Raw genomic sequence first — 26,559 nt, forward strand, 5'->3', positions numbered from 1 at the left:
AAACACTCCCACTGGCCACCAATCTCACCAGATATGAACATTATTGAGCATACCTGGGATGCCTTGCAACGTGCTGTTCAGAAAATATCTCCCCCTCCCCCCCCCCCTCCCCCCCCCTTCGTACTCTTACAGATTTATGTACAGCCCTGCAGGATTCATGGTGTCAATTGCCTCCAACACTACTTCAGACATTAGTAGAGCCCATGCCACGTCTTGTGGCACTTTTGCGAGCTCACGGCGGCCCTACACGATATTAGGCAGGTGTACCAGTTTCTTTCGCTCTTCAGTGTATGACCCCTGACGATTTGGCAGTCAACAGCGCATCACGAAATACCAATGTTGGATATAATAACATGAACAAAGTCTTTCAACTCTGAAGAACAGCGGAGGTTCTCCATCTCGTTGGACGGCCAATCGCGAGTTTCAGTAGTCCTACGAAAAAGTTATTACGATTTTTTGTTGTTATCAAAGTCAGATTTATCCAAAGCAAGACACATTATCGAGTAATTCATTACTGAAGAGAAACACAATTACATGCTGTAAATTGAACAACATTACAAACGTGCTTCTTTTCCGACATGAGTAATTAATCTGTACGTGCATGTTGAGGTCTGTTTTCATTTCGTACGATTTTATACGTATCCGGATCTCTATTGTTTATTTCCTCGCGGCTAATTCTCTATGAAACATACATTTTCGTGTCTGAAAATCACCAGTTTAGAAAAATATTGTCAATATACGTAGTGTACCGCGTCAGTTTTATAACTGTTAATATCACAGAAAAAGCACAATTATAATTGCGTTTTAAAAAATAACTGTAACACAGTAGAAAAAGAAATATATATTCAAAATTTCGAAGTATATTTAACTATAAGAACTGGAATTTAAAACTGTACATTCTTAGGACCAATGAAGTTGTCCATTTTTGGAGTTACTAAATTTAACAATAACTATGTTAGAACGTAAGTTTAATTTACATTCTTTCATTTAGTAATGTTACAGAGAACAAATTCTGTCTTTAAACAAAAACATTAACTGGACAAAAAATGTGAGAATTATACTTGATCTCCTGAAGCTAACTAGACATATAGCAAGAGCTACAAAATAAATTTACTTCTTTATGAAGTTTTTCGTTAGTAAATGGCCATTAATTAAAAAAACGCTGTTAATTTCATTGCTGAAAGACACTTAAAAAAATTCTTTGTTTCTGAGTAACAAAACACATATGACAGCTTAAACAATCAAGATTTACTTTGACGGTATTAATAACGCTCAAAAAGCGTATGTAACCATGTTGATATAAAAGATAGATTTTCAGTTCAACTTAGAAGAATTTAACAAGCAACGAATGCACCTGGATGCAAAATCGGACTGAATGTTATTCTGTTAATGTAAACCAGCATGCGGATAAACTTTAATTAAAGAAACTAGCCTATCTTCAGGCAGTAATTTGTAAGAGTAACACGATGTAGTGATAATTTATGTGGTATTTGTAAACAGTTCGAAATCAGCTTGGTCGTTTCTGACCAATCAGTTAGTGGGAAAGTGTAAGAAGGCATGTAGGGTGTTGATTCGAAGAAAAAATAAAAGAGATGGAATAGTCTATAGATGATGAGAAGAAACGAGGTAAGAGCTGAAGACAAAGAGAAGGTAGTGCAGAATACTACTAGTAAGGAGAGGTGGAAGAGGAGAAGGATAGAAAAGCAGGTTGTAGCGGAAGAATAAGAGAACAGAATGAGTACATGAGGAAGATAATGAGAAAATAAAAGGAGCAAACTGATTTTGTTGCACTTACAGCCTAAATATATTGATACATAGACTGACCTGAGATGAGTAGATGATGCATACTGCGTAGACACAGGTAACGGCCAGGTAGACGTTAAGTCCAGTCACTGGAACACGTGGACACCGTCATGTTAATAAAGTAGCGTGCCCAGCCACACTTGTAACATAGCATAAAACTAAAAATTTTCTACTGTTGTTGCACATCAAGCAGCAGTTTTCCATAAAATGTAAAGTTCTCGTAATTACTGCTACATGGCGTACTTTGGAACAGAATCAGAGCTACCGCGGAGGCGCAACATGAGGTGCGTCAAGTACTCCTCCCAGTTCTTCACAAACAACAAACCATGGACATCAAACGGGAGCTTTGAGTCCATCCTGAGGGGACCAACATTTGCAGCCTCCGAGGATGCAAGTCTCACATTACGTTGTTGCTCCTAATTCTCACTCTTAGTTCCTCCCTATTTCCACTATTTTTTATTCTCATCTTCTATCTGTCCTTCTCTCTCATCGTTCCTCACAAGTCTTCTGCTACACCCCATTATCTGACAACTATTCCTTTTTCTTCTACTTTTCTTCCACTCTTAGTTACCCCACTCTTTCTCCTACTCTCTTTTCTTCTCTTACATCGATGCCTGCTCCCTATATCCGTCCATTTCTTCTTTCTCTCCATGCCTGTTCTCTTCCAACGCTTCCTTTTCTGTTCTTTTCTTCCATTCTCCTCCTCTTGCTTTTCGTGACCCTTACCTTACTTCTACACCATCCCTTTTTCGTCTGTTCATACTTCTAACGATGTATTTTTCTATGATTTTAATCTTTTTTCCTCGTCTGCCTCCTTCTCTTTTTTTCTCTTACGCCTGCTCTAAAAGACACAGTAGACTGAATAAGTACATGATAGGCAATAGATCGCTGGTCTTTGCAAGAATTTTGAAAAATCGAGGAGCTCGATATTAGGATTCCCAACGAGGTCAAACGGAGAGAAATATGTTCCTCAAATTAAGGCCGATGTATGTTACTAATGGACTGTTTTGGCCAGGAATGTCTTCTATGCATATGTTAGTCTTCGCTTTGTGTCTCCCTTGCCTCGTCCGTCAAGTGTAATTTTACTTTAAAGGTAGCAAAATTATTCATTTCGTGTACTAAAACGTCCCGAATTTTAATGTTAAGCTTGTCACAGATCTCACTGCCATTGCTCCTCAACACTTAGGTCTCCCTACGGTTTGCTCTCAATCTGTACTCTGTTCACTGTTCATCCCATTCAACCGGCCCATTAATTCTTCTTCGCTTTCGCTGAGGATAGCGTTGATTACGGAAGAAAATCGACAGATGTAAAGGTAATAACCGGAGTGCCACAGGGAAGTGTGATAGGACCGTTGCTGTTTACAATATACGAGGGCCGTTCAGAAAGTAACCTCCGGTTGATTTAAAAAAATACACCAAGTTAAATAAAAATATTTTAATATATACATCTTACAACTACATCTTTGCACTATTTTTCTACATAGTCTCCATAGCAATTGAGGCACTTATCGTATCTCTTCACAAGCTTTGAAATTCCTTCTGCATAAAAATCACCCGCTTGTGCCTGGAGCCAGCCTGTGACCGCATCTTTGAGCTCTTCGTCGTCATCAAACCGCTGTGACCCGAGCCATTTCTTCAAATGCATGAAGAGGTGATAATCACTTGGCGCCAGGTCTGGGCTGTAAGGTGGATGGTTGATAACGTCCCACTTGAAGGACTCAAGAAGGGCCGTTGTTCTGCGAGCAGAGTGAGGACGGGCGTTATCGTGCAAAAAAACGATACCGGAAGTCAGCATACCACGGCGTTTGTTCTGTATAGCCCGTCGTAACTTTTTTATTGTTTCACAGTACACGTCTTGATTAATGGTCGTACCACGTTCCATGAATTCAACCAACAACACCCCTTTCGCATCCCAAAACACCGTTGCCATCAGTTTTCTGGCAGAAAAATCTTGCGAGGCTTTTCTTGGTTTGGTAGGCGAATTTGAATGTGCCCACATCTTTGATTGTTCTTTTGTCTCAGGGTTCACGTACTTAATCCAGGTTTCGTCACCGGTCACGATTCTGTTTAACAATGGTTCTCCTTCGTCCTCATAACGTGACAGAAAGTCTAATGCAGAGGCCATTCTTTGAGTTTTGTGGTGGTCGGTAAAAATTTTGGGCACCCATCGTGCACAGAACTTACGGTAACCCAATCTTGCTGTCACTATCTCGTACAAGAGAGTCTTAGAAATCTGTGGAAAACCAGTAGACAACTCCAACATTGAGAAACGTCGATTTTCACGAACTTTTGCATCAACTGTCTGAACGAGTTCGTCAGTCACCAATGATGGTCTACCACTCCTCTCTTCATCATGAACGTTTTCTCGTCCACTTTTAAATAAACGTACCCATTCACGGACAACTCCTTCACTCATAACTCTTGGTCCGTACACGGCACAAAGCTCACGATGAATAGCTGCTGCAGAATATCCTTTGGCTGTAAAAAACCTTATGACAGCACGCACTTCACATTTGGCGGGGTTTTCTATTGCAGCACACATTTCAAACCGCCACAAAAACTAAACTAGCGCAGGTACGACGTTCACTCGACCACGGCTTGATGCCGACTGACCTGTTGAGTGCGTGAACGCACAGATGGCGTCGCTACTCCCCCCCACAACCCGCACTGTGACCAATCGGAGGTTACTTTCTGAACCGCCCTCGTATATAAATGATCTAGTAGAAAGCGTCGGATGCTCTTTAAGGCTATTTGCATATGATGCAGTTGTCTATACCAAAGAATCAACGCCAGAAGATAGTAAGATTCTGCAGAATGATCTGCGGAGAATTGGTGAATGGTGCAGACTCTGGCAGTTGACTCTGAACGTAAATAAAGTAAAGTACTGCGCGTACAAAGGAAAATAAATGCGCTGCTGTATATTGATGACAAACAGCTGGAGACAGCGTCTGCAGCAAAATATCTGGGCGTAACTATCCAGAGAGACCTTAAGTGGAATGACCACATAAAACAAACAGTGGGAAAAGCAGATACCAGACTCAGATTCATCGGAAGAATCTTAAAGAAATGTAATTCATCCACGAAGGAAGTGGCTTATAAGGCGCTTGTTCGACGGATTATTGAGTATTATTCATCTGCCTGGGTTCCCTACCAGATAGGACTGATAGAAGAGATAGAGAAGATCCAACGAAGAGCGGCGCGTTTCGTCACGGGATCGTTTAGCTGGATAGAGAGTGTTACGAAGATCCTCAACAAACTCCATTGGCACACGCTAAAAGAGAGGCGTTGTGGATCAGGGAGAGAGCACTTTCCGGGAAGAGTCGGACAGAATATTACTTCCTCCTACATACGTCTCGCATAAAGACCACGAGGAGAAGATCCGAGAAGTTAGACCCAATACAGAGGCTTACCGACAATCCTTCCCACGCACTATTCGCGAGTGGAACAGGGTTGGAGGGCTCAGTGGTACAAAAAGCACCCTCCACCATACATCATTTGGTGGCTTGTGGGGTATGATGTAGATGTAGATGTCATCAGTAAATCTTATCATTTGTATCGTTTCACCCTGGGTTTCAGTCGCATTTATAACATTTCTTTCATTTGCTTCATTGTTTCTTAGATGCACAAATTACTTGGTCTTCTATTTTTGTTGCCCCCTCTTGGCTCTTGTAGCTATCTGTATATTACCCGTGTTTCTGTATGACTATTTTTTTTCTGAGAGATTCAAACATCTTACATCATTTTACGCTACCGAACGCGTTTTCTAGGTAGACAAAACGTGTTTCTTACCAACTCACAGGACGTTTTTTCCCCTGTTTTATTTGTGAGATATGCACAAGGAAGACACATGCCGCATCTAGATGTCGTCGCGTCAGTCTGGTTAGATACGGCTCTCCTAGCTAGTCTATCTAGTCTATCCTGTGCAAGTCTCTTCATCTAAGCATAACTACTGCAACCTACATCTACCACCGCGCCATTACCAAATTCACGATTCCTTGATGCCTCACGATGTGTCATATCAACCAGTCCCAGCTTTCAGCCAAATTGTGTCATAAGTTTTTGGTTACTGCAGTTTCATGCAGTATCTTCTTATTTGTTATTCAATCTGCCCATCTAATGTTGAACAGTCTTCTGCAACAGAACATTCAAAATAATTGTATGATCTTCTGTCTGAACCGTTTATCGTCCACATTTCACTTCCTTATAAAGTTACTCTACAGAGAGATACCTCCAGACGGATACTTCCTGAATTTATATCTATATTCGATGTTAACAAATTCCTTTTTTCCAGAAATGCTTTTCTTGGTGTTGCCAGTCTGCATTTTATATCCATTTTACTTTGCCCATTGTCATCGTCAGTTATTTTGGCGTCCAAATAACGAAACTCTTCTGCTACTTATAGCGTCTCATTTTCTAATCTAATCCTTCAGCATCGTATGATTTAATTCAGCTACAGTCAGTTGCCCTTGTTTTACCTTTGTCGATTTCAAGACACCGTCCATCCCGATCAACTGATCTACCAAGACCTTTTCCCTCTCTTGACGGACTAACAATGTAATCGAAAGTCCTTAAAGTTTTAATTTGTTCTCCCTGAACTATAATTCGCTTTGTAAATTTCTCCTTGATTTCGTTTGCTACTTGCTCAATGTACAGACTGAATAACACATGAGGTAGGCTACAACGCTTCCTCTCTCCCTTCTCAAACACTGCTTCCCCGTCACGTCCTTCGACTCTTATAACCGCACTGTGCCTTGTGCGCGAGTTGCAATGAGCATCTCACCTGCGCTGAGGGCTAGGGCGGGCGCGTAGACGGCGACGGAGGTGTAGAGCGTCATCTGGACGACGTACATGGCGGCTGCCAGGCTGCGCACGCCGCGCCCGAACCGCATCTCCAGGTACTGCAACACGCCACACTTTACAGTCTCTGGAAGCAAACTTGGAAAGACACACGTGTATAACAACATAAGGCTTACAAGCGTACAGTCATATCGGCGCCCGATGTCCGTGTCGATACCGTACTCCCTCTGCAAACGCGAACTGAATTGTTGAAAGCAGCAGTTATGGTTATAAAGTAATGAGTATTAGGACATTACAGCGACCGGACGTGATAACGCCTCATGTATGTCCAATGCGATCTGTTCCAAACGATCGCAACGTTCCTAAGGGATGTCACATTCAATTACTGGATGTGCGTGCTCCGTCTGAAATAAATGTGTGAACTGTTACTTAAATACATCGCGGGACAAAAAAAGTAAAACTGTATTTCTAATATCTGATTTATGACACAAGGCCGTGGTCCAAGGCATAATTCTCTGCCCTCTGCCTAACGTTTCGTCGTCCACTACTGGAGACTTCATCAGAGGCTTTAACGGTTCAGAAAACAGTTACGGAATTAAAACGTTAGGCAGAGAATTTTGCCTTATGCCCGTAAATCAAATATCAGCAATAATGCAGATAGCGGCCGTGGAAGTTGACAAAAGTGAAGCTCGCACAGGACATCGATGTCAACGTAACTTCATACACATACACACCATCGACGGGTGTTTGAGTTATTAGAATTGCAGTTCTCTGTGACAGGCAGGACTGGCTTCACAGTACATTAGTGCGGTGAACCGTGGCGGGACTGGTGCCAAGGCTATCTTTGGTTAGGCACTAGCGAGTCCGTCTTGCTAAATTTGTCTTTGGAGTCCGGGGCGGCTCAGGCAGTACGGGGTGGAAAAGGACGAACAACGCTGGGCACGGCACGCAGAAGTGCGCGTATTAGCGAGACGCTGGAGGGACGACAGCGAGCACGGTGTGCCTGAGTACGAGCGGCAGTTAGCGCTTGATCGTACCGGCGTCAGTAACAGCGGGCCGGCGCTGTGGCTTCTTGGCAACCTCATGAAGCTATGCATGTGCTCGCTTCCGTGAAGGAACACGCTGTTACTATCGGACTAAGCAACGTCTTCGCCATATCAATCCAGCAGGTGGCATCAAGTTAAGTAATTCAAGTCCTAACAACGATTAGTGAAATATAATGATGATTGCTCTTGAGGCAGCAAAGCGTTGCAAGGACTGTGATGTGGTATTTCATGCCTCTTATTAAGTGTGTGCTTCGCTCCTTAATAGTATTGTTCTTACTTCAGCTGGCAAGTGTCTAAAACATTGATACGTGTGCGCAGCCTTACCGAACGACCTATATTCTGTGTCTAAAGATTGCCGTGTGGTACCTTACAGGCTCCATGTGCTCCATGTGATGCTTGGGTTTTAATGAGCCAGTTCCGTTTGCATCATTCGTGTACGTGGTTGTGCTTAAAGGAATGAAATCAGTTTTATTATTGTCAATTTTATCGAAGTAGTTTTCTGTGTAAGTCTGAGTATTAAGGAAAAGGAAGGGTTGTTTGATTCCCTGTTGTCGCTTCTGACTTATGTTTCAGAGATCGGAAGCAGTGGGCCACCGAAGCGCAGAGCCTCCCCTTTTAAGTTACTAGCGGGCGTACGGGCGATGAATTTCGCCTGAGCTCGCGTGTGCTGTTTGGTTCCGATTTCGGTGTTCTGAACGGGGTGGAAGTACAAACGGAGTCCACATCATAATTCGAAGATAAGTACTCAGTCGCCTCCACCGTTCGTGGCCGAGGCCTCACAATCTCGGGCCTCAGTTATTGTACAAGCTGCAGTTTTCTAAAACTTGTGGTGGCTCTGCAACGTTGCCCGGGTTAAATGTTTTAAATATTTGCCTTAAGAATTTTGAGGGATTTCTAGAAGAATGTGTCGTAATTGAAACCGTTTTCTAAAATTGCGGTACAATTCAGCTTTAGTGGCGTATGCCAGTCTTGATGGGGAAGTAACTGGGTTATTATTGATCAAACTGTCTATAACCTTGTAAAGTTGTTTGGTAATATCTCGCCCGGGAGGGGCGGTTTTCAAACTATGTGGAAATAATAATTGATTTCCTGGTTATTTGATGTGAAGTTTATTTTAAATGGTTTACTTGGCTCGAGTGGCGTTTTTTTTTAAATGTTTGCAAAGAGATTAATTCATTTGTGGTTTTACATAACATGCAGTTTGTAAAGTTTGCCTGAATGGCGTTTCTTAAAGAAATTATTATTTGATTTATGATTGTAATTCTCTTAATGATTTATCTATGATGCAAATAAATATGTTGAAATGAAATGGTCACTGTATGGGTCAAGTCCTTCCACTCCCTTTATATTAAAGGTAAAGGAAATTGCAGTTCTAAATAGAAATAACGTTCCATGTGGTTCGTGTTTAGTGCTGTCACTAGGCCTGGTAAAGAATGTAAGAGAACTGAACAGCGTCAGATTTTGAGTAACCACTGTGATGGACACAAAGGTGCCCGGTACTCGTATGAGACAGCATTATCAGAATCTCACTCAGCTTCAAATGGGGCTCATTGCGGGTCTCCATTTGCCCAGCTGGTCGAATCGTACAACATCCAGATTTGTGGGGCATACAGTCGCCATAGTATCCCAATTCTGGACTGCCCGGGAGCGTTAGGGCAGGCGTACTCATCGCCAAGGTTCTGGTCGACCACGTCTCAGCAACACACAAGGGACGATCGCTGAAGAGTGCACCAAGCACGTCACGTCTTCTCATCTGCGGCTGCCGTCTGAGAACACCTAATGGGCACTCAGCGACATTCTGGGTCACCCCGCACCGCTTATCGGAGACGGGTAGCAGCCGGACCAGGGAATTACCGTCCCATGGGATGGCTACCATTAACACGACACACAAGGCTCCGTTTGGAGTGGTGCCGTGAGCGGGAAGCATGGATTCCTGATGAGTGGCGTCCACTGTATTCAGCGTTGAGGCGCGGTTCTGCATTACCCTGGATGATCAATGTCGGCGAGTATGACGGCGACCCTGGAGACAGGTCCATTCTTCCAGTGTTTTGTAGACGCAGAACATTGTTACTTATGGCCTCATGGTGTAGGGGCCCATTGGGTATGAGGTCAGGTCAAGGCTGGTAGTGACTGAGGGAACTGGGGCGTCACAGCCATCCTTTCATGGGACAGTATCGTGGTGCCATTTTTCAATAGGACAATGCTTGTCCGCACATGGTTTGTATCTCTATGAACTTGTTGTTGTCGAGGTACTCCCGTGGCCAGCAAGATCCCCTGATCTGTCCCCGACAGGACAAGCGTGGGACCAGCTCGGACGTCAGTGCAAGTAGCCAGGAGATCGAGGAGGACCAGTTACAACAGTTGCGGGCATCAGGAGAGGATAGAATGGCTTTTCGGCACTCTTTCGAACAGGCCAGAGGGCGTGCACTGTCTAGTGATCAGTGCGGTCATACAGCCAATTACTTCGTAATTTCACCCGATTTTCTAATCACTGAAAGAAGTTCACATTCCCTGTAAACCCTGAAATTTCATTTAGCCTCCACTTCTGCTTCTGCTTGCTTGCATTCTTTCGTCAGACAGTGTACGCAACAAACTGCAATATTTGTTCAGAGAAGAAAAATACATTGAGCAAAACAGGGTAAACTTCAGTGACGTGTTTTGAGGATATTGCACAAGATAACAGTCAGTTAAGAAAGGCTATTACAAGTGAGGTACTTGATGAAACTAAATTGGTAAATAAAACAGTGTTGATTGTGAAAAGTAAAATTATAGGGCAAGTGAAATCACAGTAGCTCAAATAAAGTAAAACATGCGCCATATAACTAGAAAGGCTAATTTTGAAATTAGTCTGTATGGGTTTATTTGCAGTATCCGCAGTAAGAAATGATGAATAAAGGAAGCGTGTTTCATCTTTCAGTACCAAATTGTGTATTATGGAAGTAATTCTTCTCCTTTCAGTTTTACATTTAACGTAAATAACCGGTATCTCTGACACACAATTGATAGACTCTTTAGATGCACCTAGTTTAAAATTTTTGTTCTCACAAAATTTACTACGATATATATTTATCTTTCAACCCTACGATGGCGTGGCAGCTGAAAAGCGCTTAGTTAAATAATAAATGATGTAGAATACTACACAAGCCTCACTCTGTTTTTTTATTAATGAGAAATATTATTGACTTTCAAGTACGTCTGCCATGTCGTCGAGATTGTGTCGGCCATGGGAGATAAGAGCACATAAGGTCGTGGTACTTGCATGCGAAATTTCGATGTACGACATAGTGTACGGTAAATGATAACATTTTGCGGTTGGCTGCACGTTTGCTTCATAATCGTGTCGTGGAGCCTCCATTCATCCCCGTCGCGCCGGCCACGTACGTTCTTGTGAACAAAACTATTGTGAACGGTGTCCATCTCGACGAAAAATAATCATATGCACTGCGAACTCCATACATCAGGAGAGATGACTACTGGCTATCAGTTGTTATTAGGAAACGGCGATTTTTAAGGCCAACTAACAAATGACACTAGTGTGTGAACTGTCCAGGGCTCCTTTCCCTGTATTTTAAGACGTGGAATTTTACTAGCGGTTCATGTGATTCATTCTGTAGAATGGGCTTCCGCCAGACTTGTATACGTTAATTAATCATAGGAAATTATGCTGAAGGAAGTGAAGCAGAACTGTAGCCTGTGCCCGATGTTATTCAATCTGTATATTGAACAAGCAGTAAAGGCAACCAAAGAAAAATTTGGACTGAGAATTGAAGTCCATGAATAAGAAATAAAAACTTCCAGATTTGCAGATGGCACTGTAATTCTGCCAGAGACAGCAAAGGACTTGGAAGAGCATATGAACGAAATGGACAGTGTCTTGAAAGGAGGATATGAGATGAATATAAACAAAATCAAAATAAGGATAATGGAATGTAGTCGAATTAAATCAGGTGATGCTAAGGGAATTAAATTAGGAAAGGAAACATTTTAAGCAGCAGAAGAGTTATGCTATTTGGGCAACAAACTATCTCATGGTGGCCGAATTACAGAGGATATAAAATGCAGACCGGCAATGGCAAGAAAAGTGTTCGTGAAGAAGAGAAATTTGTTAACTAGAATATAGATTTACGTGTTAGGAAGTCCTTTTTGAAGGTATTTGTGCTGAGTGTAGTCACGTATGAAAGTGAAAAATGGACGATAAGCAGTTTCGACAATAAGAGAATAGAAGCTTTCGAAATGTGGTGCCGCAGAAAAATGTTGAAGATTAAATGGGTCGATCATGTAATTGATGAGGAGGTGTTGGATAGAATTGGGGAGACAAGTAATTTGTGACACAACTTGACCAAAAGAAGAGTCGGTTGATAAGACACTTTCTGAGACATCAAGAGATTACTAAGAGAAGGGAAGTGTGGGAGATAAAAATCATAGAGGGAGACCAAGAGATGAATACAGTAACCACATTCAGAAGGATGAAGGTTCCAATAGTTATTCGGAGATGAAGTGGCTAGTACAGAATAGAGTAGCATGGAGAGGTGCATGAAACCAACCTTCGGAATGAAGACCACAACAACAACAACACGCTGTAGGTGGAAGAAGAATGCGTGGCTGAGCGTGTCGCAGCAGATGAGGTACGTGAACATTACAGACACCAGTCATCAACACAGCGCGTGTTCGCCATCCGTATTCCGCATAGAGATCATAGTAAGATGCTGAATGAAACGAATCTGGCAATCAAAAGAGTATCGTAACAAAATCTTATCGCAAGACCTCTCACAGTTATTGCCCCTTGAGGTCACGAAATTCGAATTGTGACAGAATTTTTTTCCGCAGTGTTGTGATAGCTTTTATATACTCTCAGCCGCGTGTTCGGTGTGGTACACATGTAGACTGATCTAAAGCTTTTTTTGAGATTCTAGGTAACATCACCCAAACTGGTTAGGTCAGTGTAGATACAGGTAGCTGGAGATGCAAAGTACGAACCTCGTAGGCGGAGGTGACCTCAACAGCGCGGTAGACGGGCAGGTAGAGCTGCGAGGTGAGCGGCACGACGATGAGGAAGGCGAGGCACGACATCCAGAACTGCGTGCCGTGCAGGTACATCTCGGAGGTGTTACCCAGCAGCTCCACCGCCGTCACGAAGCTGCGACGGCCAGCCGGCCACACGACAAACGCTCACACAACGCACGGCTTACGTTTACACTTGTACAAATACACTCTAACAATCCAAGAGAAAAAAAAAGACGCACCCCGAAGGAATTATCCGAATGAGATGGAAATATGTAGGTATGATGCACATGTTCAGACGAACAGACGATTAAAATTTCAGAAAAATTGGGTGATTTATTCAACAGAAAGAGATTCACAAATTGAGCATTGGTCCACGTCTGGCTCTTATTGATTGATAGAGTTGTTGGCTATCCTCGTGAAGAATGTCGTGCCAGATTCTGGCCGTTACCTTGCTGAAATGTCAGTCCAAGACGGCTTGCCATGAAGGGCAACAGATCGGGGAGGAGAACATCGTTCTGGTCAATTGGCGCGTTACATTGTCCAAATCCAGAGTTGGTTGGAGGACCATGACCATAACACTCCAAATGTCCTCAATTTGGGAGAGATCCGGCTATCTTGGTGACAAGGCTTGCCATGAAGGCCAACAGATCAGGGAGGAGAACATCGTTCTGGCCAATTGGTGCGTTATATTGTAAAAATCCAGAGTTGGTTGGAGGACCATGACCATAACACCCCAAGTGTCCTCAATTTTGGAGAGATCAGGCTATTTTGGTGTCCAAGGTAGGGTTTTTCAAGCGTGAAGACAAGCAGTAGAAATGCTCGCCGTGAGCAGGTGGCCGTTATCTTGCTGAAATGTGAGCCCAGGACGGCTTGCCATGAAGGGCAACAGTTCGGGGAGGAGAACATCGTTCTGTCCAATTGGCGTGTTGCATTGTCAAAATCCAGAGTTGTTTGGAGGACCATGACCACAACACTCCAAATGTCCTCAATTTGGGAGAGATCCGGCGACGTTGGTGACCAAGGTAGGGTTTTTCAAGCGCGAAGACAAGCAGTAGAAATGCGCGCCGTGAGCAGGTGGCCGTTATCTTGCTGAAATGTGAGACCAGGTCGGCTTGCCATGAAGGGCAACAGTTTGGGGAGGAGAACATCGTTCTGTCCAATTGGCGCGTTGCATTGTCAAAATCCAGAGTTTTTTGGAGGACCATGACCATAACACTCCAAATGTCCTCAATTTGGGAGAGATCCGCCGACGTTGGTGACCAAGGTAGGGATTTTTCAAGCGCGAAGACAAGCAGTAGAAATGCGCGCCGTGAGCAGGTGGCCGTTATCTTGCTGAAATGTGAGACCAGGACAGCTTGCCATGAAGGGCAACAGTTCGGGGAGGAGAACATCGTTCTGTCCAATTGGCGCGTTGCATTGTCAAAATCCAGAGTTGTTTGGAGGACCATGACCATAACACTCCAAATGTCCTCAATTTGGGAGAGATCCGGCGACGTTGGTGACCAAGGTAGGGTTTTTCAAGCGCGAAGACAAGCAGTAGAAACGCTCGCCGTGAGCAGGGGCCCGTTATCTTGCTGAAATGTGAGCCCAGGGCCGGCCGTAGGTGGCCGAGCGGTTCTGGTGCTACAGTCTGGAACCGCGCGACCGCTACGGTCGCAGGTTCGAATCCTGCCTCGGGCATGGATGTGTGTGTTGTCCTTAGGTTAGTTAGGTTTAAGTAGTTCTAAGTTCTAGGGGACTTATGACCTCAGCCGTTGAGTCCCATAGTGCTCAGAGCTATTTGAACCATTTTGTGAGCCCAGGACAGCTTACCATGAAGGGCAACAGATCAGGGAGGACAACATCGTCGCCGTACCGTTGTGCTATAAGAGTGCGTCGAATGACAACCAAAAGGGTCCTTCTGTGGAAAGAAATGGCACCCCAGATCATCACTCCTTGTTGTTGGGTCGTATGGAGGGCGACAGTCGGGTTGGTATCCCACCGCTGTCTGGGGCATCTCCAGACTCGTCTTCGGCATGGAATCTCATTGGCAGGAGTAGAACTGTCTTCAGTAATGAATCCTGCTTCGAACTGAGTCCTGATCACGAACGAACAGCACTGGGATACTAATCTGATTGTCGCCGCCATACGGACCGACAACCAGGAGTGATGATCTGGGGTATAATTTATATCCTTTGGTTATCTGAGGCGCCCTTACAGCACAGTGGTACGTCGACCATATTCTACTTTGATGACCTTTATGGAAGTCATGTTGGGCTTACATTTTAGCAAGATAATGCCTTCCCGCACACGGCATGGACTTCTACTGCTTGTCTTCCTGTTTGCCAAACCCACCTTGGCCAGCAAGGTCGCCGGATCTCTCCCAATTTGAGAATGTCTGGAGCATTATGGGCAGGGCCTCCTACCATCTAGGTGTCTTGACTATCTAACGCGCCAATTGGACAAAATTTGGCAGGATTCTCCTGTGGAGGACATCCAACAACTCTATCAATCAATGCCAAGCCGAATAACTGCTTGCATAAGGGCCAGAGGTGGACTAACGCGTTATTGACTTGCTCAATTTAGGAAGCTCTTTCTCTTGAATAAATCATCTAACTTTTCCGATATTGTAATCATTCGTTTGTCTGTACATGTAGTCACATCTACTGATTTCCGTCCCATTCGGATAATTCCTTCGCGGTGCATCGTGTTTCTCGTCTTTGAGTGTAAAATCCGTTGTAAAATTTATGATGTCTCTAAAACTATTTTTTATTGCGTTGTACTTAGTAGCTATTTTGATAATAAATGAAACATCAGCAATAAACCATCTCTGCCAACCACCATTCTTTAAGGAAAGTGATTGAAATTATGAAGTACTGTTTGTGTATGTTGGTGTTTTGTGTGACTATGGACTATGAATGATGAGTAACTGTACTCACACAATTGCGTGAGTATATGGATTCTTACTTTTGTTGACAGTTTTATTTTATAGAACCGGTGATTTAATTGTAATGGTTTCAAGAGCGTTGCTTGAATATGTGATACTGTTACGTGAATGGAGTTTGTCGTACGTCCTTGCGCATGAAAGTTTTCTTAGTGTTACTTCAGACGTCACAGTATTATTCTGGTTGCGGATAAAATTATGTGAATGTTGATTTTGTAAAGTGGCTTGGGTGGTTGATCCTATCTGCCACCAGTGCGAGAGTCAGTCGTAAGAAATTTTAGGCCCTACGTGCGGTAGTTCTGACGATAAACCGTGTCATTGCCACGCAAAAATACACAATGGTTCATAAAGACCCATCCAGTTTCACAAGGGTATGTCTTCTACATGAACGAAGACTGTCACTTGGCGTGAATATTGATTTGCGCATCTAAACCAACACCCTTTCTTAAGCTCCCGGTTCATGTGAGTGCAGGTTCCGTTGTAACTAGCACATCTCACTCCCTATCTCGTTCGTTTATTATCCAACTTGCGAAGGGTCAGGACGACAATAAAACAGCAACAACATGCGTCGTGCTTTCTCCATTTCAATAGATGCAGTTCAGTCAGAACTGTGCGGCGTGATTTTCGCCGAGAGTACTGCACTGCACTTTCTCTATGCCTCAGTTACTGACCCGCCGTAATGGGTGTATGGATCTCGCTTTGAACCAGTGGTGTCCAATGTCCACTGTGAGTGGACGAAACCGTCTACCTGCCTCCAGCCTGGACGGCAAAGGCACTGACTCCAGACGTGCTCTCAAAAATATGGTCTGGATGTTCGTCAATAATGCAATACTAGGGCTATACAGTTAGATATTATTTTTTTGTTTTTTACGAATTACGGGTTTTTGTATTAACTGTGCATATACGCTACTTGAGAAGACCGCGGTGCCTTGTCTTGGCCTTTAATGGAACTAGTTAACACTCGAAAGTTTAATTTGTTGTAAATTATCATATTCAGATTTTGTCTGACATGTATACATGTGGAATCATTTGTGACGAAAGTATAGTAAGATAGCGAAGGCTTTTAGTTCGAAAACATTTGTAAGCAACACTTATTTTGCGACTGGTCTACAGAAAATTGTTGCGCTTTTGGAATGACTGTTGCGAGTCAGAAGACTCCGGACAGGCTCCGGTAGGAATACAAACACCCAAGGCGGAGGAGGTCGGGGGGTTATGGGAATGTTTCATGGCATTCCCTGGCAGGTGTCGTCATTCTGAAAGGCACAAAGGATCAACAGAAGTATGCATCTGTCCTTGGGAACAACACCTACATGTAGTCTGTTTCTCCTGGCACGAAGGCATCTACCAGTAGGACAATGCAACGTGTCACACAGCATGCAGTGTAGATGCGTTGTTTGAAGAACACCATGATGAGTTTACCGTACTCTCCTGACCTGCAACGTCGTCAGATTTAAACCTAATCGAAAATCTACGGGACCGCCTCGATCGAACTGTTCGTGCCATGAACCCTCAACCGATAAACCCAGCGGAGCTGGCCACGGCGCTGGAGTCGGAATGGTTCCACATCGCTGTAGGTCCCTTCCAGAACCTCACTGACTGTCTACCTGAATATCTAAAAGCGGTCCGCAGTGAAAAAGGTGGATGCGCAGGCTTTTGACAGGTGTAATGTGATTAGACAAAGTAAATGTGTGATGAGGTGAATGGTGTTTAACTGAGGCCTCGTGTAGTCGGACAGAGAAGTTGTCGTGTTGCACACGGACCTGGCGGCGAGCGAGATGGCCATGGGCAGCGGCGGCATGGAGGAGCCGCCCAGCAGGAAGTCGGCGGCCGCCTGCCCCGCGTCGCCCGCGCCCGCCTCCGCCCCCGCAGCCCCCTTCTCGCCGGCGCTCGCCCCCGCATCCTGCCCCGCCTGCTCACGGTGGCCGCGCAGCCACTCGCGCACGCCGTAGAAGATGCCGACGGCGCAGGACACGAGCAGCACGGTGGCCAGCACGCTGTAGTCCTGCCACGAGAAGAGCGCGTCGCCCTCGTCGCCCCTGCAGCTGCCGCCCCCGGGGCCCGGCCAGTCTCCCAGGCCTTCGTGGCCGGCCGGCACCTGGGGACACGACGGAGCGTAAGCCGGCTGTGCGCTCCGAGAAGTCTCAGCTCAATAAGGTGACTTATTTCTTTCAACCTCCGATCGATCACGTATTGGAAACCACAGTCAAAATCAAAAATATTTTGTTTGCAATAATTAGCTACACCTCCCAGCTACCTCTCTACATAGTCATCGCTCCGACTTAGACATTTATCGTAGCTTTGTACCAACTTTCCAACACCATCCTCATAGAAAGCAGCCGCCTCTTAGTCCAAGCATTACGGAGAAGTGATTGCAAAACTTATTACCTGAACAGTAAGTGAAAATAAATATGAGCATATAGGAAATTAAATTTTAAATAGAATTCCTGTTTCATGAAACTCGATGCAAGATGGCCAAAAAAATCACCAAAGTTGTAGAAAACTGTTTTTCTCAGATACGTAATCAACTATAGCTACAGCCGAAAAACGTTAAATGAGAATACTGAAGGGTTCAAAAAGATCGATCAACTGACTTATTAAAAGTACCGATTGATTTATGACGTTTCGGCGTATACCGAAAAAACAGTTAAAAATCTCGTTAACGTTCACCTTAAAAATCTTGTTAACGCTCACTTTGCCATACTTGCTGTTTGCTTTAAGTACAGCCCGTGGTAAATCAAGAAAGGAAACTGTTTGGAAAACTAAAAGATCTCTGCAGATGGCCTTACAATCGCAAAGAGTTACGGTACCGCTCTAGTAAATAATTTTTACCATTTCATGTATTGTAAGGGTCGAAAAAGACTTCGAAAAAATTGCTCTTTTGTTTTTATGGAAATTACTTTTAATGAAAGAAAGAAATTGCTGACATTCTTTCACGGATTAAAAAAAATTATATGATCTTCCGGAGCCAAGATAACTTTTTTTTCAAAATATCTAGTGAACACAGTCAACATTTTACAGCTAGGTGCTTGAAAGCGGTTAATATTGAATGCTTTATATTTTCAAGCAATAAGTACTATGATGTGCGGACTACGCCACTTGGAGCGGGCGGCAGAATAGGGGGAAATGGCATGAAGAAAATAAGCTGAAAATAGTCACTGTAGGGACATTTGTCGAGAAGGTCTACCCAGTTATCGACAGCGCATTTTTTTAAAAATCTATGTATCGTAAAAAAATAATTAATTTTTTAATTTTTCAAACCAGTCCGTTTTTGACTTACTGCGGCCTATACTTACTGTAAATAGCAAGTATGGGAAAGTGAACGCTAACGAGATTTTTAACAGTTTTTGCAGCATATCTGGAAATGTAACATATTAGTCGACATTTCTAAAAAAAATCAATCCATAGATCTTTTTAAGCCCTACAAGATTATCATTTAATATTTTCCGATTTTTACAATTTTGCAGATTTTGTTCCTTATCTTCGATCGACTGTCACGATTAAGGAACTCTACTTGAAATATAATTTTCTATACTCGCATGTTTTTTGTTTACAGGTATGATTTTTGCAAATTTATCATGAGGCCATCACAAAACGCTTCCCTACATTGGTCTGCAGAGTTTTGTATGTGCCAAAATGCTACCCTAATAACCAGCACAAAGAGGTAAAAATCAGAGGGAGCCAAGTCCAGGCCGTATGGTGGGTGATCCAATACTTCCCATCGAAAATACTGCAGGGGTGTCATTCTTGCACCTGCAAATTCGGCTGAGAATTTTCTTGAAGAAGGCAACGCATGACAGTAACGTTATGTGGGCTGCATGAAACCAGGCAAAATCCCTCAGCACACACTTCATACTTGGTGGGAGACACTACTGTTGTAGGCATCTTTACCTGCTCACTGTGCGCTCAGAACTGAAAACTGCGACGTTACGCAATAGACGGGGAGACTAGAAACTCTGCAACACATCTGCACAAAGCTTCACCGAATTTTCACTGTGGTTTTGATTTCGTGACCGATCACAGACTGAAAAAATAATAGACTTCGTACTAAGCAGTAATGGGTTTGACAGAAGGTAAACCAACAAAAACACTACGCAACTGAATTTTAGAATCAATTTATAGTACAAACAAATGAAGCTTACTCAGGGCTTAACACTATATGAATTTTTCTTGTAATTTTGACCAATATTACCTCTTGAAGATATATGTCACACTTCTTTGAAACACCCCACTTGTAAGAAGGCACTACAAATGGCTCTGAGCACTATGGGACTCAACTGCTGTGGTCATTAGTCCCCTAGAACTTAGAACTACTTAAACCTAACTAACCTAAGGACATCACAAACATCCATGCCCGAGGCAGGATTCGAACCTGCGACCGTAGCAGTCGCACGGTTCCTGACTGCGCGCCTAGAACCGCGAGACCACCGCGGCCGGCTAGGCACTACAAAAAGTGAGTTATACATTACTATGGCACGCCAAGTTACTTTTATTGAATGCTGCAGTACTCTTCAAAATGACACGGATAGTGACACAACGTTTCAGCATAGTCACCAAGTCTCCGGAAGCAGCGGTCGGGGCGTTCTATAATCGTTTAATATCTCGACTATAAAAATTCTCTTCTTCTTCACGAGCATTCGACAACAGCTGTATTAACATTCTCTCTCTCTCAAGATGTTCATTTAGCTTGCCAAAAAGATAGAAAGCGTATGTGCAAGATCTGGGCTTCCCGACGACCATCACCCTCGGCCTTGGTGAAATTGTTGGCACCATTTCACTACTGCTGGTCACGACAGCTCACTTGTTCCATATATCGCCATAGTTTCACAGCGAATCTGTGTACAGTTTAAACGTTTTGCCTACGCGAATCGTACTATCCCGCTTACTTCAACTCTGGATTACGTTTCCAGTTGCCAGGCCACACTACGATCTACCTGTTCTGTTACCCATTCCGCAGCAGAACTGTGTCTATAGGAAACTGGGAACATGTACGATCATCTGACACTACGCCACTGCTGTTACACAATGTTCTTAGCTAGGGATGGCATGTGAAACTTACCACACTCCGTAATACCACAACTAGTCATTTTTATGGACTGCTAGTTTTATTATATTAATTTAATTGCGACGCATTCTGATCCTTTGGGCCTCATTTTCAGGCAAAAAGAAGTACAAGACACTAAAATACTGTTTACATTACTAAGAATGCTGGCATAATAGTATCTGATTACAAGTTAGTTGTGAATAGTTTGAGCATGTAACAGCATGCAAGTATTTAAGAATAATGCCAAGGAGCCCTCTGAAATGAGATGACCATTGAAAGTATGTTTTAGGATAGGTGAATGTGAGATGTAAGATTGTTGGAAGGGTTCTGGGAAAGTGTTATAGATCTGTAAAGGAAATAGCATGAAGAAGACTAACGTGACCAATTACAGATCACTGTTCAAGTATCTGAAGACCTTATGAATTAGGCATGACATCACACATATAATGAAATGAGAGGTACGCTGTTAGGAACGTAATAGGACGTTATGATCCATCTGAAAGTGAAACAGAGGCGCTCGGGGAACTTAAATAGGGTTATTTGGAAGAGAGGCGATATAGTTTTCGCAAAACGGAGTTGAGTTCTCAATATACAACCGAAACAGCTATTGCAGTTGTTCGTAAGTCTAATTTAGGTATTGTTATGATTTCCATGTATGTTGTTGCAAGTACCTTTGTTTCTCATCTGGGAAATATAATGAACTAAAAAATATTTCGCGTCAGCCTCATAATTGACTACATGAAACTGCTACATGCAGCCACCTGGGTAATGACAATGAATGTAAACCTACATCCTCAATGTAATTCTGTGTAGCAGACTATTTTCAGTCGTGAACGGGACATTGCGGTTTGTGTTCTGTTCGGCCTGCCAAAACACCTTGAAATGTCATTCAAAGGTCAGACCGTGCGCGTATTGTTACTTTATGGCAAGAACCGTGGTCAAGAAGTGATGTTGCCTCGTAATTGGGTGGACACCACAGTGACGTCATTCGTATATTTGACCACCGTTGTGAGACACATGGCATTGGAAGGCTGACTTGTTGTCAAAAACACCAGCTGACGACTGCAACCTACGAATTGTGGCTCATAGGTACCTCCAGCAGAATGGAACAGAACTGCGTGCTCCCTTTTTGGAGGCAACTAGGAGATGTGTGTCGACCAGACAACGTGCAATAGTCTCCAAACGAACAATTTCGCTTCTAAGTCTCCATTATGTGTCGAGGGTTATTTAAGAGCTGTTGAATAGTGGGACAACATCCTCAGGCCTATTGTCCAGCCGATACCGAACGTTGTGGCTAAGATTTTTTCTTTCAAGATGATAAGGATAAATTTACTACGCCCACTTCGTGAATATATGCGTCCAGGAGGCATCAGTCAACCAAATGGTATGGTCTACGGCATCTGCTGATGCGAATAAGACTGAGTATGCCTGCGACCTGTTGAAAGTTGCTGTACATCGTAGCAGGAACTTTCTGCACACAGTGGTTGATTTCAGGAGAATGTGATTGATTTGACCAGAAACATCTTGAACAGTTTCTGCACAGTATGCCAAGGAGGACCCAACATGTTGCAACGCATGGAGCAGAGGAACACCGTGCTGAATGTTAACCAGTAGCAGAGTTTGATTCCACATATGATGAAGGGCGTGCTCCTTCGGACAGACTGCTTTTATGAAACTTCCTGGCAGATTAAAACTGTGTGCCGGTCCGAGACTCGAACTCGGAACCTTGCCGCGAAAGGCAAAGGTCCCGAGTTCGAGTCTCGGCCCCACATACAGTTTTAATCTGCCACGAAGTTTCATATCAGCGCACACTCCGCTGCAGAGTGAAAATCTCATTCTGGAAACATCCCACAGGCTGTGGCTAAACCATGTCTCCGCAATATCCTTTCTTTCAGGAGTGTTAGTTCTGCAAGGTTCGCAGGAGAGCTTCTGTAAAGTTTGGAAGGTAGGAGACGAGATACTGGTAGAAGTAAAGCTGTGAGGGCGGGACGTGAGTCGCACTTGGGTAGCTCAGTTGTTCAGTCGGCTCTCAGCCGTGGCAGCGTGCGGACGGCCCCGCGCGCCGGCCAGTGCTCCGCTGCCGGCGTTGTTTACTTCCGCGTCGTAGCTTTAAGGCTTGTGTCCGTCCACCGTGAACAACATGTCGAGCGCTTACCGCCGTGCGACCCTTAAAGTTTCCTTCCCAGCTGAACATGCGCGACCACGTGCACATGAAGTTGAAACGTTCCTACGTGAAGAAGTTCGTTTAGGTCCTAACCACGTTCTCGGAATCCATTTTTAATCACGAGTAGTGTCGTTTATATTAAAATGACAAACACCGAGGTGTCTGAAGATGTTATTCGCCGACATGCCAATGGACTTAAGTTCAAATACTCTGATGGCCACGATCGGAGCTACACCCCCTGATGAATCCATTCTACGGATGGATAACAGGGATGCAGACCCGAAGATGACGACAAACCGCTCTTTGATGACCCAAAGTCTGATGCGAACGACCCGCCACAGGCGACCACTGGCAAAGAACACCCCTCCTTACTGGCGCTGTCGCCCCCACAGGTCGGGGTTGAAGAGAGCCTATCCGCTGAGCCGAAAACTACGTCTCCTCTCCTCGTGGATGATGTGCACAGCCGATGCCCTACCGCAGTATCAGTCTCCTGGTCAGGCGACGTGGAGATCGAAGGGACTGGGGTGGACGGTGCTGAAGATGGAGCGCCCTCATCGGTTGCGCCCGCGCCCGCAAAGTCTCCACAGCCTCTTCAGCGGACCGGCAAGGTCGACGACCTCTCGCTCTTGAAGAAGGAGCCCCACCTGTGCCTGTGGGACTCCAACACCAGCATTATAGCGTCGCAACGATTAACCTCGCGACCATTCGTGCGCCCCACAAACTAGCGCTGCTCCGTGATATGATTTATGATGCGGACATAGATATTGCGCTTTTTCAGGAAGTGCATGTGGCCGATTTTTCACCGCCACATTGCTTCACGACACATCTTTCTCCCGCTTCGGACACCGGTAGTGGTGTTGCCATCATCTTACGAGAAGGTCTTCCTGCCGAAGATGTCCTATACCTCCCCAATGGCAGAGGTATGGCCCTTACTCTCTTTGGTGTACGCGTCGTCAACATTTATGCGCCGTCGGGCTCCAGCTACCGTCGTGAACGCAATGCCTTCTTCGCGAATGAAGTTACACCCCTTTTTACGGGACCACACGATGACTGGGTCATGGGTGGAGACGTCAACTGCACCCAGCGACCTCAGGATCAATTGCCGCGTCACTCACCACGCGCAGCTCTGGAAAAAGTCGTCACGCGGCTACAATTTGTCGACACGTGGACACATGTTCACGGTGATCTTTTGGGCTTTACGTACTACACTGAGCACTCCTCTAGCCGACTGGATCGCATCTACATCTCGCGATCCCTAATTCAACACACTCGACAGGCTGAAATCTGGCCTGTTGCTTTCTCAGATCGTGAGGCTTACTTATTTGATGTTGTTCTCACAAGACAGGCAGTATGTCACGGACGTGGTTTATGGAAACTGAACACGGCACTTCTTAATTCACCTGACTGTCGACTTCTAATAGAAGACAATTGGATCACATGTAATAGACGCCGTCCCACGTATCCGTCTACCATATCCTGATGGATCCAGTGTGCAAAACCTGCTCTTCGAAAAACTTTGATCCGGTATGGCAAAGATGTTGTCGCCTGGAGGAAGAGCACTATGGACTTTTACTACAGGATCCTACGAGAATGCTCCACGATGCCAGCTTCCCCTGAGCGCCATACAAAGATGAACCATGCTAAGCCCCAAATCGCCAATCTCATGCGAAAGCATTTGGAAGGAGCGATAGTACGATCTCGTACTGCTGATCGCATGCCTCATGAACATCCGTCGATGTACCATATCATCCAAGAACGCCAAAATCGACGCCGAAAATTGATTCACGTCCTAACAGACCAAGAAGGGCGTCGCTACGTAACCCAATCTGCAATAGGGAATGTGCTTCACGCCCACTACCAGCAGCTCTACGCCGCAATTCCACATTCCCCAGAGTTGATCGAGGAAGTCTGACAGCTCAACTTCGGTGGTATCCCAGGAGATGCGGCGATTGACTTGATGTCAGAGGTGACTGATGATGAAGTCCGCGATGCGATCCGGGCAGGAACCATCAATCGCTCCCCAGGACCCGACGGTCTTCCCCTTGAATGTTATCGCACCTTCCGTGACTTGTTGGAGTCCACCTTCACCTCCATCTGTCGGGAACTGATGTCTCCGGAAGTACCTGTGTCGGACGCTTTCAAGGAAGGAACTATTATTCCTGTACATAAACCGCATGGTGCCAACAATATCAGTGATTATCGGCCCATAACCCTCCTTAACAGTGATATGAAAATCTTCACTCGCCTTTTGGCGGCACGACTTAAAAACGTTGCCCGATATGTTGTGTCGCCAGACCAAGCATCTTTGGGAGGGGATAATAATATCCGGACGGCTTTATGCCGCTACAGGGATATGATCGCCGTTACCTAGGCACAACGCCTCTCTGGGACACTTGCGTCTTTGGACTTTAGTCAAGCTTTTGATAGGGTTGACCATTCGTTCCTTACGGCCGTTCTCCACCATATGGGTTTCCCAGTCGGCGTTATCACGGTAGTGATGCGCCTTCTGCGGGGTGCCTTATCCAGGATTATGTACAATGGCAGACTCACTCCTCCGATAAAAATAGGTCGATCCGTACGTCAAGATTGCCCACTTTTAGCGATTTTGTACGCCTTTTCCTTGGAATCCTTGCTATGTGGACTAAGACAACGTTTGGTAGGGTTGTCCATAGATCGCTACCGATTCTGTTGCACGGCCTATGCTGAGGATGTAGTCATCTGTTTAGGTAATGCCGACGATGTTCAAGCTGTTTTGACGTGGGTAGCGACTTATGGTGCGGCGTCGGGTAGCTCTTTAAACGTACGTAAGTCACAAGTTATGTACATTGGCACGGGACTTCCCGTGGAGTGCGTTACACCTCTCACCACCGTTGATACCATTCGCTGTTTGGGAATCGATTTTTCATCTGATCTCCGGCGTTCAGCCATCATCAACTGCCGACGCCTCCTTTTAATGATCAGAGCAGGTCTTATGACCATCGCCTTCGATCCCTAGATATTATCCAACGAGCTCGATATGTCAATATATATATCGCATCCCGAGTTCCCCATGTAGCACAAGTTCTACCTTTCCCGCTTACTGTGGCACGTCGCATGTTGGCAGCGATGGCATCTTTCGTCAGCTCTGGGCTGTTGTTCAAAGTTAACTATGCAACCCTTACTCTTCCCCGTGAACGAGGTGGGATAGGTCTGTTTCACGTGCCGGATGGAGCTCGCGCCCTGTTTGTCAGCTCCCAGATGACGGTATGGACACGTTGCCCAACGAGCCTCACTGGTCTCCTCCTGTCGGCATATACGCCGGTCTCACTGTCAGCCCCAGTGATGATCTCGGATGTTCCGTACCAGTTCCATTATATAGGATACTTCTTTCTTGAACTCAGTTATCTACGCCTCACCTTACCAAGACAGCTTTTACTCAAGACAAAGACAGTATACAGTGTCCTCCAATTAGGTCGTCCTCCTAACCCGATTGAACAAAAGTTCCCCCAGGTTGACTGACGTCATGTATGGCGCGCGGTGTTCGCCTGTTACCTTGACACGAATGTTCAATCTGTCTGATACCTAACTGTCAATGGTAAGCAAATCAACCAATCTCGCCTTCATCGTATCCATCTCGCCCAATCACCTCTATGTTCCACGTGTGGAGTGCCAGACAATGACGAACATCGGTTTGTTTGCGGACCAGCAGCGGAGGTTTGGCAATTGATTCGTCGTATTGTAGCTTTTCTAACGCGGGACATTCCGGATCGGATTACTCCCCTTTCATTATTATTTCCGGAAC

The 26,559-nt window shown here is 44.7% G+C and overlaps 1 protein-coding gene across 1 annotated transcript in view; it reads right to left on the bottom strand.

Annotated features, from left to right (window-relative positions):
• The window catches only part of LOC126236069 (sodium-coupled monocarboxylate transporter 1-like), a 114,432-nt gene that overhangs the window by 55,522 nt on the left and 32,351 nt on the right, over positions 1-26,559 (bottom strand). Inside the window, exons 3-6 of the mRNA XM_049945123.1 lie at positions 17,334-17,668; positions 12,624-12,783; positions 6,584-6,701; positions 1,825-1,892 (exon numbers count right to left, since the gene is read on the bottom strand). Of these exons, the coding sequence (XP_049801080.1) occupies positions 1,825-1,892; positions 6,584-6,701; positions 12,624-12,783; positions 17,334-17,668 (681 nt within the window). The remainder of the gene's footprint in view (positions 1-1,824; positions 1,893-6,583; positions 6,702-12,623; positions 12,784-17,333; positions 17,669-26,559) is intronic.

This window comes from Schistocerca nitens, chromosome 2 (assembly GCF_023898315.1).
Source record: "Schistocerca nitens isolate TAMUIC-IGC-003100 chromosome 2, iqSchNite1.1, whole genome shotgun sequence".
In the NCBI taxonomy this organism is placed as follows: Eukaryota; Metazoa; Arthropoda; class Insecta; order Orthoptera; family Acrididae; genus Schistocerca; species Schistocerca nitens.